The 19,059-nt window shown below is 45.7% G+C and overlaps 2 protein-coding genes across 5 annotated transcripts in view; one reads left to right on the forward strand and one right to left on the reverse strand.

Annotated features, from left to right (window-relative positions):
* The window catches only part of KMT2E (lysine methyltransferase 2E (inactive)), a 55,526-nt gene extending 51,069 nt beyond the window's left edge, over window positions 1-4,457 (forward strand). For both annotated transcript variants that reach the window (XM_054278934.1, XM_054278942.1), the window contains 3 exons: window positions 803-891; window positions 1,264-1,355; window positions 2,185-4,457. In XM_054278934.1, the coding sequence (XP_054134909.1) occupies window positions 803-891; window positions 1,264-1,355; window positions 2,185-3,699 (1,696 nt within the window). In that variant the 3' untranslated portion in view covers window positions 3,700-4,457. The remainder of the gene's footprint in view (window positions 1-802; window positions 892-1,263; window positions 1,356-2,184) is intronic.
* A 1,611-nt stretch (window positions 4,458-6,068) lies between these two features.
* The window catches only part of SRPK2 (SRSF protein kinase 2), a 128,429-nt gene continuing 115,438 nt past the window's right edge, over window positions 6,069-19,059 (reverse strand). The window contains exons 14-17 of one of the 3 annotated variants that reach the window (XM_054278969.1): window positions 15,278-15,347; window positions 14,477-14,569; window positions 13,957-14,049; window positions 6,069-7,736 (exon numbers count right to left, since the gene is read on the reverse strand). In XM_054278969.1, the coding sequence (XP_054134944.1) occupies window positions 7,552-7,736; window positions 13,957-14,049; window positions 14,477-14,569; window positions 15,278-15,347 (441 nt within the window). In that variant the 3' untranslated portion in view covers window positions 6,069-7,551. The remainder of the gene's footprint in view (window positions 7,737-13,956; window positions 14,050-14,476; window positions 14,570-15,277; window positions 15,348-19,059) is intronic. The other 2 variants (XM_054278962.1, XM_054278953.1) reach the window with 2 other exon arrangements.

The raw sequence follows: 19,059 nt of genomic DNA on the forward strand, positions 1-19,059 counted from the left end.
GCCAGTTGACAGGAGAACATAACAGCCACTTTTCAGTGGAACACTGAACACTGCACTTAAGTTCACTGTGCAGAAGCTACTGCCCTAAATTGTGGAAACAGACTCAACAAGAAGAATTTACTACTTAGATTTTGCAGGAACCCTGCAGAGCAGCACCAAAACTTATTTCAGTGCAGCAGTGTTGTAAAGTGATGCCATACATCCTTGCCAGAAAGGAAAATAGTTTTGTGGAGTGCTGTCACTTAGGATGTTCTTGGTCAGGTTGTGATTGAGAGATGTAATGGGTGTTAAGAGAGATGTGACTGTCACTGCATACCCATTGTCTGGCAATTGAAGTTTAGAAGTTTAGACAGAGATTTGTAGTTGTACACCATTTAGAGCTGTGCATCCGCTATTAAAGAGCAGATTCTTAACAACAAACAAACAAAATTACTACTTCCACTTCTGGACAATGAGAGTTTTCTGCAAATTGAGACTATGAACCAGTACCCGTGACCTTTATTTTTTTACTTTTCAGTTGTTTAGACAGAGAAAAACCCACAGATCTTCAGATACTTCCTTAATAAGAGGAAATGCCAGTTTTTTAATGTAACATGGTTGCAGGAAATGACTGTATTTAAAGTGGGAGAAAATAGCTACAAACCACTTAAGTAATAATATTCCTTGTGCACAACCAGTTATTTGGTTGTTACATGCAGCCAACACTGTAGATTTTCTCTGACTCTGTATTTGCATCTACCTTGTCCTAAATTTGGGCCATGGGAGTACATCCTCTTAAATTTAAAATGGCCTTCTCTTGCAGGACTGCATCAACCTCTGTGGAACAAGTGAGAGAACGAAGCTACCAGAGAGCTTTACTTCTCAGTGATCATAGGAAAGACAAGGACAGTGGTGAGTTGATTCACTGTTTTTGAAGATACATCAGTCTAACCAGTTCCCCTGTGGTAATCTGTAATAATTCTAATAATGTGTTTGGGTCTGCTTCATCTGTAGGGGGAGAATCACCTTGTAGGCCATGCTCACCGTCTCATGTTCAGTCTCCATCTCATTCAAATCTCATTTCCCAGTTGCAGCTTAAGGCCCCTTCTTTCACTGAAATTACAGAAGGTCAGTAAGCAGATGACCTTGTATGACACTTGAGATATTCAGTGGTCTAACAACAGCTTTAATAGCTCTTTTAAAGTCAAATATAAAGTGCTTAGTGATTTCTGCAAAAGATTTAATTTTCCCGCTTTGATATTTATGTCTGCTTTATCTCTGTAGAACCTGATTCTGAAAATCCAGAGCCAACGTCTGAATGTCCGTCCCCAGATACTTCCCAAAGGACTTGTAAGAGTCCATCAAAAGCAAGCAAGGTAATGCAAGGTGTTTGCACAACATGCATAGGAATAGCTCCATCCAGCTCTGATTCACCTTTAAAAATGTTAATTGTAGGATTTACTACTTTGGTGACATACACACATTCATCTACCTGTGCAGTAATTCAACATAGGTAGATATTTGCAAGAATATTTGTCCATATACACTAAAAAGTGGGTTTATTTGCTGTGCTTTCAGTAGGTTTGCATGTTTATGGATGAGAGAAGAGATTGTATCTGTGCTGTTCTGAGGTGTGAACGCTGAAGAACTGGCACTCAGAACCAACAGCTGTGATGTGACTTACCCTTAACAGGAGCTTGCTCTTGCTCTGCAAGAGTTTGGCATTGTTTGGCAGTCTGATAATATGGAGAAAGATGTTGAGTAGTGAAGTGATTCAGGTTGTCATGTTTAGTCTGTTTGCTTGCACTACCTCAGCTTTAAAATTTTCAGTCACTCTAAAAATTGCTTTATTCCTGTAAGTGGTCTTCTCTGGAATTACTTCTTTCAGATTCAGAAATCTACAACTTTTAACAAAGAATGGATTCAGACTTTGACCTAATGGATCATATTTCTGTTACAACTTTAAAATATACTTCAGTAGTCTTTGACTTGGAAGAATTATTGATATATACTTGATAAAAATAGTACCTTCTCAAGCTTACTCTGTTACTGATGTTTTTCTCGCACCAAATACATATCCTTCACCTTAGCACTTCTTCTCACAATCTGGGGAGGAGAGTGTTCTGAGATGTTCTTTTTTGTTCATTGCATGCATGGTTGAACATTTCAGACACTGAGCACTGACTGCCTTTCTTTCCATTCCAGCCCTCTTCGCCGAGTCCTGTAGTTTCAGCACAGCCTCTGGGGAAAACCCCCACCAAACCAGATTCGCACTGGGAAACTGCAGCTGCTGCACCCGAGACTGAAAGTGCGAATCCTCCCAAAGCTGAGCTGCAGCAGAAACAGCTGACAAACAACGTCCAAGCACTTTCAAAAACTCATCCATCTCAGTCACATCTGCGCAGCTCTGCTGAGCAACTTTCACATTCACAGAAGTTGCCTTCCGCACCTTTGAAGCTGCATTGCCCCCCTTCGCCTCACGTGGAAAATCCCCCCAAGTCCTCCACCCCCCATGCGCCTGTGCAGCACGGTTACCTTTCACCAAAGCCTCACTCACAGCAGCTGGGATCTCCATACAGACCTCATCACCCACAGTCACCTCAAGTTGGGACGCCCCAGAGGGAAACACACAGGAACTTCTACCCGGCGGCGCCGGCCCTCCAGCCCAGTAACCAGGCGCAGGCTGGCGGCCCCCTCTTCCCACAGACATCGTCAGGACAATCTTCAGCTTCCTACAGCCAGTTTAACCAACAAAATTTGAACAGCAATGCCCCACCTCCCCCACCCCCTCCGCCCCCTTCTTCCACTTACTATCAAAGCCAGCAGCCCTCTGGAAACTTCCAGAGCTACAGCCAGCTGAAGGGCAGCATACCCCAACAGACTGTGTTTTCATCTGGACCAAATCAAGCACTTCCTGGCACTGCGGGTCAGCAAACGGTGCCGGGCCACCACGTAGCTGCAGGGCATTTTTTGTCCTCTCAGAACCCCAATATTCATCACCAGGCATCGGCATCTGCTGCTCCTCCTCCTCCTCCACCGCCACCTGCTCCAGGACCCCACCTTGTCCAGCAGCAAAGTACTCATCAGCAGCACTCTGTAGCACATGTTGTCGGTCCGGTTCACGCCATGGCAGTGGCTCCTGGATCACACATTCATTCTCAAGCTGCTGGTCACCATTTGCCACCGCCACCTCCGCCACCAGGTCCTCTCCCCCACCACCAAGCTCCCCATCCCACGACGGGACACCAAGGTTTGCAAGCACAACACCAGCACGTTGTAAACTCGGCACCGCCTCCCCCGCCGCCCCCTCCCTCCGGCGTCATGGGCTCGGGGCACCACCCCTCATCAGCACAAGGGTTACACCACCCCTCTCATCAAGGACCCCCCCATTTCCCTTCCAATGCCCACACGAGCGTCTCCTCCTATTCCTCTCAAGCCCCACATCACACAACGTTAGGACCTGGACCTCAACATCAGCCTGCTGGCACAGGACCTCATTGCCCGCTCCCTGGTCAGGGTCCTCACATCCAACCTCAAGGACCAAACGCTATTGCAACACCCACTGCTTCCGGCTTCTGCCCACACCCCGGCTCCGTGAGCCTGCCCCACGCAGTGCAGGGGCAGCAGCAGGCCTCGCCCGTGCCAGGACAGATCCCCATCCACAGAGCACAGGTGCCACCCACCTTCCAGAACAATTACCACGGCTCGGGGTGGCATTAAAACAGATCCCTTTAGTTATAAACATTTTTAAAATGTTCTGTAATATAAACTGTGTATATTTAATATGTACCTATTCAAGGTACTTTTTAAAGCTTGTACATGATACTTTGTATAAAAGCAAACACCAGTGCTCTTCCATTGTATCCTTTCCATTTTTTGCTTTTTAAAATTCCTGAAAACGTGCTGTTAAGCCAGTATTAGGTATTTCTTTTTATTTTGTAAGTGGACATTCCAGCTGTTTTTTCTGGCAGTAGGTTTGATGCTGCATAATGTTTAAAATTTTATTGTTGCAGTTAAATTCATTTAGTGAAAGTTTTCTATATTACTTTTATACATATGTAATTAAATAAGTACACAGGCTAAGTGATGGCACTAACAATTTTTTTTCCATTTTCTGTCAACAGTTTTTTGTGTGCATAGAGATAGGAAACAATGCAATACAGATTTTTATAGTTTTGGTGTGGACATGGCTTTTTGTTTCATCAGTTATTTGCAGAAATTGTAATTTAATGTATAGACTGTTTCTAATGTCTCGGACGAGTGCTGTAAATACTGTATTTCTTTCGCTTGTAAAGTTGCTTAAAGCTTCTTTCATTTGATATAGTATTGTATATAATAAGTCTTTTGCAAAAAAAAAGTGTGATCTTTGTGAAAGTAGTACAGTATATGATCTTTAATTTTTTTTAATATACTGTCACATTGCAGCACTGGTTGGGCATTTTAATTCATGTTAATAAATCACAATTATGTCAGTTTTACCTACTTGTCCTGAAAGGGTGCTATATCAGCAGGAAAGTGGCCTTAAGTCTCTGATGTCCCTGCTCCCTGTGAGGCTCTTCACTTCTCTGCGGTTTCCAGCTGTGGCTTCCCTGCTGTAGCACAGACAGATGTGGAACAGCCTGGAGGAGGGGGATTCTTTCCCCTGCTCCATTCAGAGGTTGAGGAATGATCACCCCCAGCACAGCAGTGTCCTGTATTTACCACGAGGGTCAGCAGGGCATTTTTATGCTAGAGGTGACCTTGGTCACAGAGCAGGGAAGCACCTGCCCGCTGCAGGACCTTTCTGCTGGGAGGAGCTGTGTGGCAGTCTGGGGTTTTCCTAAGGGAAGTGATTGATTGCTGCTGCTGCAAGCGGCACTAAGATGGTGCTGTTGTGCTCCTCAGTGCAGCCACTCTGTCTGGGTGAGGCTGTCCCTCCATCTCAGCAGGAGCTGCTCTCAGTGCTGCTCACACAGCAGGAGCTGCTCAATGGCTCGAGCAGAGAGCAGATCCCATGTGTGAGGAACCCTGAAAGGGCACAGGAGGGAAAGTGGCTGCTCCTACCCACTAAAAAAAGAGTTAAAAAAGGGGGCCACCTTAAATTCTGATTTGCTTCTAACTACAGAAGAATCTTGCTAGTTAAAATCATACACTAGAAGTGCTTTCCTGAAGACTTGCTGGCTCTGCAGCATGCACACAAGTTCCCATTTTACACTAGCATGTGTAGTGTAGGACAGCATAAGGCTCTCAAAAACAGCAAAAAAAACCAATGCAACCTCTTTGCAGTTGCTCAGACACTGATTCTGATGTGCATCATCCTGTCTAGCCCAGAATCCAGATCTGGTTGCCTCTCTTCCACACCTCCAGCAACAAAATCATTTCAAACACAAGAGAACGTTAAATACCCAACTGTGCTTGGCAAGGTCTGAGTGCAGTTCAGGGAGCTGCTGCGCTGGGGAGCACAACAGCACAAGGCCTGGGCAGGGCTCCCAGTGCTGCTGCAGCACCAAGGCCGGGCAGAGGCAGAGCTGTGCCAGCCTTGGGCTGCCCCTGGCACTTCATTCCAGTGCCAGCATCTGCTGTGTAGTCAGGAATGCATTTGTAACCAGGCACTGCAGAGCTGGGCTGGGTGTGAAGCTGAATGTAATTTTTACCTCCATTGTGGCATCGTCCTGAGCAGCGTTGTCCTTGCAGCCACAAAGAGCAGTTCCAGGATGAGGGTGAAGGGACTCGGTCCTGAAACCCAGCTGCTGCAGAGGCCTCAGCACTGGACATGGACAAGAGAGTTTCACACTGTGGTGCCTTGGCAGTCTCTGCAGGAGTGGCTGCCCCAGCTCGGGACGGCACAATCGTTCCCTTGTTTACAGGACACAGCTGGTAGGAAAGACGCTTTTTTTTGGTCACATTTCACCCAGCAAACCACTCCCAGCCACAGCCCCTCCTGCCACAGGGCCTGTGGGGCTGCTCTGACCCACACCAGGTGATGTGTTCCTTAAATGAACATCTGAGCTCCTTTCTCTGGCCAGGACAGGCCCCCACCTCCCACCCCTCCAGCACCCCCACCGCTGAGTCGTGGCTAGGCAAAGATTCCAATGACCAGCAACACTGTCTGAAAAAACAAAACACTTTAATTAGACAACTGCAAGCACCTCAAACAACTGGTTATTGTTACAGCATGGGGCTATCTTCTCACAATCTAGTTATTGCAAAGGCATGTGAATAAATTTTATATGGACAAAGTCAAGAAAAAAGTGGCACTGTAGTTACATGAAGATCAGGAGTAAGCTTACATTCATCCCACTGACTTCTAAAAGAGGCCCAAACACACCTCCGTACTGTACATTCTAAAATCTGTATTGCCTATAAGCTTCAGCCTATGCAGCTTTTTTCCTAGGAAACACATAATTGTTGCGTGCAACTTACGATGGGCAGTCGTATGTCTACGGATGGGAAAGAATAAAGCTAGTGCAATTTGTTTTAGAAACATGTAAAGCTATGAATGGAATGAGCATGATCTTGCTTCTTGGATTATTTAACCCACTGCACTGTAAATATCTGCAGCTATATCCTTCCTTAACTGATGCCAAGCACACACTTTTATTATAAAAGATCAGTAATTCTACACAGAGAGTGGTTCTCATGCTCTACTTTTAATTTTTTTTCTTTTTCTTAAGGTATAGTACAACTTACAGTGCTTATAAAAAGGCAACACCATATGGTACCATGTCTTCACTATCACATTGTAAGGGAAATTGCTATTTTTCTTTTCTTAAAAGCACTTAAAATAGGCAAAAGTTCTAAAAGGGAGTGCTAAATGATAATGCATACTTTATTAGAAAGAAGTCTAGCCTTCCTTTAAAGTGCCGTTTGGGGAATGAAATCCTGTAAACCAGAGCCACTTTGTTTAAAACCCAATGAACAGGAACTGCTACAGAATAGAAAGTTTACACAATTCCTTAAAGCAGTTTAAAGTCCACTACATGCAATTGGTTTGCTATAAAGCTCTCTAAAACTTAGTCGCTTTACTCTGAAATTGAGTCCCCAGTCCCATATTTAAATGGAAATAAACATTTACAGGGTGCATTTACATACACTATAATACAAGAATGACATCCCTTTGCCAGAAGATAAAATTGTACAATTCCTTGCCGTAACTCAGTTCTGACTTGATAAATTTCTTACACTCGTAAATTATATAATATGCATCAGCTAAAATATTTTTTTTTTTTCATAAATAGTTACAAAACTTGCCAAAACACATGGGGGGAAGTTTCTTTTGTTCAAAAATCTGACATCTGAATGTCACACAACACAAGAAACAATGCTTAAAGACACGTTAAGTGTTTTCTGAAGAAAGTGGGTGAGTAAACTACTAGCTGAGGACAAAAAGACTACCCTTCCCCAAGAACACAGTGCACAAAAAGCAAAATGTCAAACAGTACCTCAAGCAAAATAAAGGTCTGAGGATTGAAGCCAGCTCACGTGTGATCCTGCTAAAGATTTTGTGACAGTCACCATTTAGGTCCAACGCATTGGAAAGTGGTTGCTGGCTTTTTTTTTTTTTTTTTTTTTTTTTACAGCTGGGAGATTCTGCTAAGAATTCAGCCACGGATGCCTAAGGCATTCTCCAGCTGAAGCACGTTTCTCTGGGACCATTTCTAGCATGGGGATCAGGAAATCTGTAAACTGTGCAGCATCTTCATGAGGCCAACCATACTTCTCCACAAGCACATCAAAAAGACTCCAAGGTTTCAACTTGGTAATGTGTCGGAGTTCTCCTGCAAACAGAAATATTGATGGCATTAGAAATCAAACACCCTTTTACTTGTGTCAGTGACTAATCCCTGTTTGTTTCTCTCCCACTCTGCATTCACAGCACCTTGCCCGGGCTGGCAGTCGCTGTTTAGGAAGGGGAGTGCACACCAAGCTTGCTCGAGGTCATCACAGGAGAGGGGTGTGTTCCATGTCCAAGCCAAAAACTGTTCCTACAGCCATCAATCAGCACGTTACACCTGGACTCCAGTGATGCTTCCTGCTGATTTCACTCTCCTGTGCACACAGGCACTCATGCTCCCACCATGGCCAAACCTCACTGCAGGCCTCTCCTTCTCCATCAACCAAGGAACCCAAATTTCACAGAATCTGCTCCAATCCCAAGATGGAGGGCTCAGAAACACAGGTCCTTGCCTCACCACGTGGCATTTGCCAGCAATGCAGCACAGCACTGATTCATCCCTAGCCAAGCCAAGCAGGGGTTTGGTGCTCCAGATTCTGCTCCATCTCCCAGGCAGACACCCCCAGAAAGGCTGGTCTGAGTCCCCCTGAGAGGGAGGCACCTGCTGCTGCCCAGGTCTCTTTCAACCAACCACCAACAAAAACGGTGGCAGCAGCTCAGGACTGGGGCTCCCCCCAAGAGGGGAGACTTTGCCAACCTGACCAAAAGGAAGGAGGTGAGAACTGTTCTGCCATTCAAACCAGCAACACTACCCAGGGCTGTCCATGGGTCATCCAGCACGATGGGGAAAACTCTTCAGGTTCCTGCTCCTCCACTGTGTAGGAATGAGGCCCAAAGCCATGAGATTGCCATGAGGTACGCGGGGAAGGGATTGCTGTGGGCACAGGAGGGACGAGCAGCTGCCAGGCCGAATGAGCCTCACTGCTGCCACCAGGACACTGATCTGCCACCTTGTACCACAGCCTCTGCAATCCAGGCTCTCAACAGCCCTCATTCACACGTGGTGTGGCTGCCCCCTCACCACTCAGGATGGCAGTAACAGGGAATTTCACTACAGTCACACCTCCACTTCTCCCAAAAGTGTAAATCTGACATGGGACATCCTCCTTGGAGAGGATGAAAACAAGACCCCACCTTGCAGACAAGTCAACAGGTTTGCTCCTTTCTCCTCCCCCAAGCAGGGACATCTCTTTGGTAACATCTGCCTTCTGTGTCAGACCACAGCCAGGAACACCTGTGTGCAGTGCACTTACACTCTGCAGATCCAGGGCATTTATCACCAACAATCTAATGAAACTCTGGCCTCTTGCTGCAGCAAACTACTGCAGCTGGCCATGAATCTGTGTATGTGAAAGCTCTTTCTGAATGTGACCAGACTTAAGACTGCCTGATCTGTTCTGATCAGGAATTAAGCCCTGCCACACCCAGCCCCTCTGATGTTTGGGCACCAGCTGAAACACAAGGGCAGATGTTTTCTGCTGAATTTCTATACTCTTAATGCAACCATCTTGAGCATGTGTATAAGGCAGACAATCTCCACTGGACACTGCAAAAAGCACTTGAGAGACTCCTGTGGTGCTTCTGCACTGAGCAGAGTGCTGGGGTCTCACCCAACACTGGAGGCTTCACAAGCTCACTCCAACACCTGGGATGGGGCATCCAGGCCACACTGCTTGTCACCCAAGTGGTTTCTCAGCGTGCTGCTTGTCCCTGCTGTAACCTACTGCCCATAAAATGCCATCTGACACCAGCTCATGGCCAGTGCTCCTGCACATCCCTGTGGCAAGGGAAGCCCCAGGGCAGGAGAAGTAACCCGTGCCCATCTGACTGCCCCAGGGGCTGAACATCTCAGTGCAATGATTTAAAAGCCCCAAAGGCTCAGCAGGCCCTGTTTCTGCTGCCTCAGCTCTCAGCAGCAGGTCCTAGGCACAGTGCAGTGCCTGAAAAAGCAGCTCCAGCTGCTGTCACAAAGCCCCACAAGAGCAGGAGTGCAAACAATCCATCGCCCACAAACTGCAGAAACAGGAGCTCGAGGTGTGCTGCCCACAGGAGGAACAGCAGCAGAGGCCACGCTCTGCTTTCTGTGTGAACACTCACAGTGCAGGCAGGTCCCACCAGCACCCACAGGCACAGAAAGGTTTTGCTTTGGGCCCACAGCTGCCCACACAACAGGAAGCACAGCACACCTTGGAGCAGCATCTTCATTTCCAGGCTCACTCTCAGTCCTTTAAATCTTTGTGCAACCCTGAAACTTCACTGCTGAAAATCTTACCTTTTGGAAGGTTTCCAAAAGAGTGCATTGGTGACTGCTTACAAGAACAGGTAGTAAATTATGTAAAAGGAATGCATGAAGTCAAATTACTGCCCAAAAGTGACAGAAAAATGACTTGGTACTGACTGCAAGCACAAAACTACTAGGAAAAAAATCATGTCCATGGTTTCTCCAGCTCCCAGCATTCACTGCAAGGGCTGCTGTAATCATGTGCCAAACAAGGCTCAGCTCTGAGGGAGGGTGGGTGTGTGTTCCCATCCAGCACTGTCATCATCTCTGCATTCACATTTTGTCATTTCCAGCATCTTTCCCCTCTCAGATCTAAGGTAAGATTGCACAATGAGGCTCCTGTGCCACTGTGGAAGGAGAGTTCTGCTGTTTGAGTACTCCTCATTGTGTGACTGCCCATGCTAAGGCCAGCACAATAGTCAGCAGTTTTTCTGCTAAGGAATAAACTCTTTTAGCACTGTGGCTGAAGTTTTTCACAAGAAATTCCATGAAGATTGCAAAATCCCTTAAGAAGACAGGATTCAGTAAAAAGTATCTATGTGGGGGCCACGCTTAAACTAGTGCTTCAGTTTTCAGTAAGGATCATGATGCTAACTATGGAAACAAAATAGGGTAAGTAAAAAGAAAATCAACACCACTTAAGTGGACACAAAGTCTTAGAAATAATTTTCATGTGGGTCCTTCTCATTTCTATCTAAAGCATGAGAAGAGCACAGGAAATGGAGGTGCCTGCCAAGTCATATTTTCACCTAGTTCAAGATGTTTGTACCATGTAGCTGGAGGAGAGCAAGGCTGTGCCTATATTTAAGGGAGAAATTTAAAAAGCACAAGCCCCACCAGTCTGACACCATCTGTATTCAGGGCATCAGCATGCATTTTCAAAGAAGTGCTAAAAATGTAATACTGAGAGCTTCCTCAGAGAAGCTCTTTATTTGGATTTTTGATAGTGAAGCACACAGGAGATAATCTGCAGAGGACAACAGAGTTGTCAGAGCTGTAAAACTCCTGTTGCCAAAGCAGAGGCAGCAATGATCCCTCTGAAAAAGGAAATGTTAAGCCAGAAGGAAATTACTAAAAAAAATTTCAGAAGGACCAGGGGAGAAAAATGCTATTTAAAGCTGTCTCTGCTGACTGTAACACTGAAAAAACCAGAGCTAGTTTGTAAAATTTGTCAAAGACACATTTAAGATGTGTCACCAGGCAAGAGGAGGATGGATCACTGAACAGTGAGACATGGATGATGTGAAGAACTGGGGAAGCAGCAATGGGATTTAATCTGCTGCTACACGTCTATGACATGATCCTGAGAACCAATTCCAGGGCTGGTGGAGCAGTGCTGGGAGTGAGGAGCATGGGGGGAGCCCTCCTCCCCTCCAGGACATCACAGTGAGTGCTTCTCATGGCTCAGCTTCCAAAGCAAGGCCAGCCCCAGGCCAGCACCTTGCACAGGTTTAGCTCACAAGGAAACAGGACCAGCCAATACCAGAAGAAAAATAGAAGGGAACATGGTCTAGGAATAACAAAAAGATTTTACATTTTAATGTCAAAACATATTAATAATTCTTACAGTCAAAAGAGCTTCCATGAAGACACTGAAGAAGTGGACTCCCTGGAGTCCTTTACTGGGCTCAATCAAGATGAGACTCTATAAAAATATGTGAGCATTTGTGTCACAGTGTAAGAAGCAACTTAAAAATATGCTTTTCCTCTTTTAAATGCATCCTCCTATTAGAATGTCTAAAACTGCTTCAGGCAATTACTGAGAAAGGAATTGATCCTCCAAACTCTAAGTTACTAGCACCTTTATTTTTGTGCCTGGGACTTCAGCAGCACAACTCAGATGTTTAAAGCATCTCTCTGAGGTCACACTTGCTGATGGACAGGAGCAAAACTCAAACTGATTTTCACCCAAGACTGATGTTTTCAAAACAGGAGCTCAAAGCAAGATTTCTAAGCCCATCCTCAGACCACAGTGAGAAATTCTCCGAGAGCCCCAGGCCTGTACCATGAGGCTTCTTATCTCCAGTGCTCAAGCCACAAGAAGTTGAGTACAGAATGCAGCAGCTGCTGGCCAACTCTGCACCTCCCTCTCACACCCTGCCAGCCCCCCATGCACAAATCCCAGCTGGGGACAGCAGAGGCTGGCAGTGCTGGCGTGGCCAGGGAAGAGGAAAAGGGTGCCTGATGCAAAGAAAGATGCTCAAGGAAGGACACTTGGCACCTCCTGTTTTGTTCCACAAACATTTCAGCTTTCCCAGCCCGCAACAGCAGAATAACTGTTGGGTATGATCTGAAAAAGCAGCTTGGTTTGTTACTCCTTTGCCTTGCATTTGAGATCCTCTGGTTTAAGCAGAAACAGGTGGGATCCAGTCTACTTAATCTTCCACAGCAAACCTGCACTTTTATGTTGTGTGGTTGGTGAACCAAGCCTTTAATCCTACCTTAAGTCGCACCCTGAGGATGCAAGAGGCACCCCCAGTGCCTCTGAGCAGTGTCACTGATGTTCAGGCCCAGAGGACAACACTGACACTCTGCAGCTGAAGATGCTCATGGAAGCACCAGGGCCTCTCCACATCACAGGAATTTCACAAACTGCCCTCTCCTGTGCCCTGCCCACACTGCAGCTACTGAGTAACTGCTGGGTCATTTTACAGTTCTGCCACATCACTAGAAAATGCCAACCTGTCTGCTGTAAGGTGAAAAATAAAAATGTGAGATACATCCCAGCAGCTGCAATCCCTGACTGGAGGTGCTGCAGTGAATCTCCTGCCCAGCCCTTACTGCTTGATACATTTCCAGACCCATGGGCTTGACTTTGTACACCTCAGTTACCAGGAGACTGTTTGAAGCCCTCTGACACAGGCCCCCTCTCTGCCCCCCAAGGCAGCTCCTGAAGCTCATCACTGCCTGCTGTGCAGGGAAACACTTGTTTTAAATCCACCCTCTGCAAATTCCACTGCCTTTCCCCCAGCTCTTACACGGTGAGTGCTGGCAAACAGCAGCTCTGCCTTCAGCTCATCCACCGACTTTCTGATTACATAAACCTCACTCCACACTCAAAAGCCCCACCAGCCTCCCCCAAAGGGCAGCTGCTCCCTCTGGGACCATCACTGCTGCCCTGCTCTGCACTGCAATGCCACTGGCAGCCTCCTGAAGGACACAGAGGCACAGGGAATCAGTCCCTGCTGCAGCAGGAGTATCCAGCACAGAGCAGGAGGGAGGGTCAGCACTGCTGGGAGGGCATGGGAGGGTCAATCACTGATTGTGTTCAGCCTCACAACCCCGAGCTCCAGAGCTGCCAGCTCAGCCCCCGGACACCAACACCTCACTGGGCAGCCCTGGGCAGGGCAATCCCCAGCTCTGTCAGCAGCAAAGTGCCCTCCCAGCTGTGCTGACAGCCAGGATGCTCCTGACAGAGCCTGTCCCTCCACACAGCACAGGCTGTCTCACAGCCGAGGGGATGGAACACACCTGGGGCATCACCACGTCCCCCACGAGTCAAACCCTGCCCTCAAGAGCAGCCTGGGCCAATTCCATCTGCCCTGCCTGCTCCCTGGGTGTGACAGCAGCTCAGTGCCCACTGCCCAGGAATTCCCTTCCTGCCTCTGCCATTCCTTACCAGTAGACCCTGCTGGACACCACTAGCTGGGATCCAAAGCTGCTGGCAGATGATTTTTCACCTCGCCACAAGCCATGCATCACTTGAGTCCTCACACTTACAGGAACATTAGACAACAGATTCACACAGACACTTGTTAACATCCACACTTTGCTGAGTACATCCCCAAATGAATTTGAAATGAAATTCTGAAATGAACACCTCAAATTGGGGCTTTTCCCAGAAAGCCAAGTTTACATCATAGATCTTCTTTAGTAAGTGCTCTCCATTTAAATGGATCTATTTCTTCAGTACCAATAAATGAACATATTCTCCTTTTGGATAGTATTATGCTTTAAATTAGTGTTGCATAAATACCGTTACCTTTTTTGGTGAAAAACTCCTTGGAATATTTCCCCAACATAGCGTATTTTCGAGGGATTTTTCCCAGCAGTTCAATGATCAATGCTATGTGGTCTGCATTGGAGAACATTGCCAGCAAAACAGAAACATACAACAGTTTAATCAGTACATTGCATGCACACACTAACACTGGCCCGGTACAGACAGAAATAGATTGATCCTGGTAAAAAACACATGAGCACACTGCTCACTCAGTGGCTACTTTGGAAGGATGCTTTCAGCAAAACTTCCTTCTCAAAACAATGAGTGGCAGCTGCCACAAACAAATTTTCCCATGTAATTTAAAATGTACCAGTAGTTATTTTTCAGAACATTTGGGTAAAAAAAAAATTTCAGAGATTTGTGGGAATTTTGCTTTTCAAAATAGAAAATTTTGTTGTGTGATTTCAGGAAATGCTCCTTGCTGGGACATGATGCAACCAGCCACAGCAATTCCACTTCTGTCTGCGTCACGGCACCTTTCAAAAAGAAGAGGTACTACCTCTGCGATTGAAGAATTCCCGAGAATATTTTCCAGATAGAGCAAAGTGCCTTGGGATATTGCCTAGCAGCTCTATGATGTGTGCTATGTGGTCTATGAGGGAGAGAAAAAAAGGATACGGGAGTGGAAGGGGCAGGGAAAGGATGGGATAAAAAAGAAGAGGAAAGAAACTGGAATTAGTAAAAAATCAGAAATAGTTTCAAATCAACAATGTTTGCAGCAAATCCATGCAGAGGTTTCCAGGATCAGCAGAGCTCTGGCATCATTAGTAGCATTTAGGAACAATGAATGATGCCCACATTACCACTGCAAAGAGCATTTACAAGCAAACAAGCATGAAAATGGACAGGTATACAGATGGAAGCAGGCGTTAACTCTGATTTAAAAAAAATAATTAGTAATTGCCTAATGCAAATAAAAATACACAATGTAAACATTATTCCAGTGTCACTCTTGTAAAGAGAATAACAGAATAAAGTTCAAATTTGTCGTTTCTCTTCTAAACTAAAATGTTGTTATTTTCAATCAGGTTTCCACACATATGCAATCTTACAAGAAGGGTAGTTTAATTCCTTCAGGCAGTTGTTAAGTGGATGAATATCTGCAGAAGGCAGTTTTTGCCCACCCACTGCTAGTGGTGGAACTTAAAACTAAAAAGAAAAAAAATCATATTTATACTCTGAAAACAACGTGTATGAACAGTTCTACTCAAATACAAAAACCCCACTGTAAGCTCACTGGAAATTTAAGAGGTGTATGAAAATACAAAGGAACTCTTACAATACCTCAAAAGAGTCATACCTTCATCCCTGGAATAGTCTTCACCAGAGTGTGGCTCAAACAAGTAATCTCCAGTCGCCAGCTCAAACGCCTACAACGCAACAGACACAGTCAGGGGCTGCAGAAATAACGCCTTCCATCGAGAGGTGTCAGCACAACACCACAGCTCCCTCACAAACCACAGGAATCCACACTCGGCTCCAGCCTGACACTCAGGAGCAGCCACTTACCTGGGGACATCATTCCTGCACAGCAGCAGCACAAACCCAGGCTCTGCACAGAGCCCCACGTCCAGCCCCAAATCCAGCCCTGTGTGGGGCTGGGGCTGGAGCCTGCCCATCCCCAGGCACTCTGCCCTTGCAGGTGGGATGAAGGAAGGAATCACACACAGGGCTGGAGTGCAGCCCCTCCCTGCAGCCCTGGGAGCCCTGGGAGTGCTGCCACGCTCAGAGCAGCTCCCCAGGGTCTGGCAGTGCTGCTCTGAGCCAGCCTTAAACACAGCCTCACCCACTCGTGTGCAGTGTGGTGGTTGTGCCAGCCACCTGAACACATCAGGCATTTCAAAATATAATAATAATATATATAAATAATACAATATATATAATAAAAGCTACACATGTATCTGACGGGTATTTACCTATCAGGTTGCATGCTGGAGGCTGAATTTAAAAAGTCTGAATCACAAATAAAATCCATTTATGACTATAACTAATCACTTGAAATTAGCCAACAAAAAAATCCATTCATGGCTATAATTAATCACTTGAATTAGCTTCTTGGGTTACTCTAAATCTGAAAGAGTTTTTTGAAACACTTCAATGGTGGGAGTAAATGGCGAGATAGATACTGATGGGGAATCCAGAACAGACACCAGGACATCAGATCCCCTCAGGGCAGGCAGGGATGCTAGCCCTGTGTTAGGTGAGGGTAAAATTGACTTTCTCTGTATGGGTGTAACGAACATGAAAAGCTGCAAAGCTCTGAAGCACCTATGAGAGCCCATACTTGTGTCCAGACATGGATTCATCTGGTCTAATTTGTTAAACTAGTCTCTTTCAGCTCTGGCTCACCAATTGCCCAAGCAGCCACAGGAATCTAATTCCTTCCAGGTGGTTTAAACATCAAACTATTTTCCATGTCCAAGACATGGGAAAACAACTGATCCAGAAAAGCATTCCAAAAATCAGGCAGAGCTTCCGAGCACAATTCTAGGACGGGATTCCACTCCATTAGAACATTTACTACAAAATACTTGTCTCCTGAAAATAGACACTTTTCTGTTCCAATTTACAAACTAGAGTTGTTAAATCACCTGTAAATTTAGCCTATTTATGAGCATTTGGCTTCTTCAAGCTGTGAACTGCAGTGTCATCCAAGTGGGCTACAGCCAACATAACTCAGTGCAATCACACACGGCAGCCAAGAAAACAGGAACACCCCTTGTTGACATTTCTGCTGATCCTATGAACAGGCCTTTAACTTCTAAAGTTACCACCACTAATAAACAGTCATTCACTACTTTTCTTATTCCACTCTTAGCTCAGGATTGACAGTTTGCATTGTACAGCTGAAAACAATTGGAATGATTTCATAAAATACCAGGTTTCTAAACTGAAATAAATGTTAAGAGCAGCCAGAAGTGATCACTGGGATAGATCTCTGAACACACCACAGAGAACACTGTTATTCTGAGGTGAGACAGAGAAGACCCAAGTGTCCTCTCTGCATCTCATGGCAATGAATTTATTCATAGGGAGAGCTGGAGCAGCTTTCCCAGGAGAGCACACACCAATGGGGCTGATTCCCAAGGACACTGAGGAACTCCCTGCTATTACACACAGATCCCTGGAGAAGAATGGAAATGCAGCTGAATTTAGCCACAAGGGTAGACTACACAAGAATATAGTTTCTGTCCATAAAATGAAGTATTAATAGCTTGATATGTCTGTGTGGGACTAAAAAGATTAAACTGAAAAACTGTGAAAACTGTTTATAGAGAAGCACAAGAGGTAAGCATACTGCTGTGATGCTCTGAATTTCAGATCAGTTTGTGTATCACAAGAGCTGAAAATTCCCATAGATTTGGGATATTTTTTTTGTATACCATCTTCTCACTGAACAAAAACCACAGCTTTGGAAAGTGACAAAGATGCTTCTCTTGTCCTTTTGTACAGCTCTGACTGCATGCCCAGGATGGGCTGGGGCCGCAGCACTTCACACATTTCATTTTCTGACTCTCCCTAAAGGACTCCAAGAACAAAATCACTTCTGACTCTGATGCACACAAGGACAGCCCAGAGGCAGGTGCTGTGGTGTTTGCAATGATGGTTCTTAGCATCCATGGAAGACAATGTCTCACAGGTTCATCTGTGGCACCTGGTAATATGTTCCCAGCAACTTTCAGGGCAGACTGGCTACACAGGGCAAGATAAATGAAATTAATTTGTCCTCATATAAAAAAGAATAAAACCCACATCAAGGTTTTTGTCATAAAGAATCAGTGCTAGAGATACATTAATAAACACATGAATAGCTGTAAGAAGGACAATCCCACCTCGGGACTGTATCAGTTTTTCTGCTCTTTTAAGCACTCTCCAAAAGGGTGGTGCCCTGGAAAGCCCAGGCTGGGATGGAGTGGGAGCCATGCAAGAGCAGATCTGTGCTGCTGCAGACTGAGAGCCACAGCTCTGGCTGTGCCACCACTGCTGCTCTGCGCATCCTCAGCACTCACCCACACTTCACACCCACCTGCAGGCACAGACAACCCCCAGACCCCACAAGGGAGGTCACTGACACTCTGTGATGACACAGGGAGACCCCAAGGGCAGCACAATGACAATGGGTCTGCTCTGCCCAGCTGTGACCAGTCTGGGGCCACCAGCGTGACAGTGACCCTGTCCGAGTCGGGAGAGGTCAGGGAGGAGCTGAGGCATTACAGGGGCTGAGCAGAGGAGGCAGGAGGGGAGGCTGGCAGGGCTGGCTTTGCTCAGGTGGGAGAAGGGATTTAACTGCAGCACTCCAATGCATGAAGGCAACAGTGGAGAAAAACAAGTTCAACTCTCCCCAGTGAACAGACAACACAGGCAGCAAGATGGGAAATTCCAATCAAACATGAGGGAAAAAATTCTTTGGTGAGACTGCCTGAGTACTGGGACAGGACAGGACAGACTGACAGTACTGGGACTGCTCAGAAAGGCTGAGGAAATGCCATTGTTATGGGTACATCCTGAGGTATGTACCCCTCAACTGGACATGGCTCTGAGTGACCTCATCTAGCTTTGACAACAACCCTTGTTCAAGAAGGAGATCACTTTAAAACAAAATTTGTCTATAATTTCTGTGACGGTGTTCACAGGGGTTCTTGGATGAGGGAAGAGATGAGGATATGACTCCATGTTTCAGAAGGCTTGATTTATTATTTTATTATATATATTACATTAAAACTATACTAAAAGAAGAAAAGGATCTCATCAGAAGACTAGCTAAGAATAGAAAGGAATGATAACAAAAGCTTCTGTCTCAGACAGAGTCCAAGCCAGCTGACTGTGATTGGCCATTAATTAGAAACAACCACATGAGACCAATCACAGATGCACCTGTTGCATTCCACAGCAGCAGATAATCATTGTCTACATTTTGTTCCTGAGGCCTCTGAGCTTCTCATGAGGAAAAATCCTAAGGAAAGGATTTTCCATAGAGGAAAAATCCTAAGGAAAGGATTTTCCATATAGGATGTCTGCGACAAATTTCCAGGATGCGACAAATACAGACTAACTATATTTACTTATTTTCCCTTTGAAAGT

The sequence above is a fragment of the Melozone crissalis genome, unplaced genomic scaffold (genome assembly GCF_028551555.1).
Source record: "Melozone crissalis strain CALT ecotype California unplaced genomic scaffold, PUWL_Pcris_2 ptg000004l_1, whole genome shotgun sequence".
Classification (NCBI taxonomy): Eukaryota; Metazoa; Chordata; class Aves; order Passeriformes; family Passerellidae; genus Melozone; species Melozone crissalis.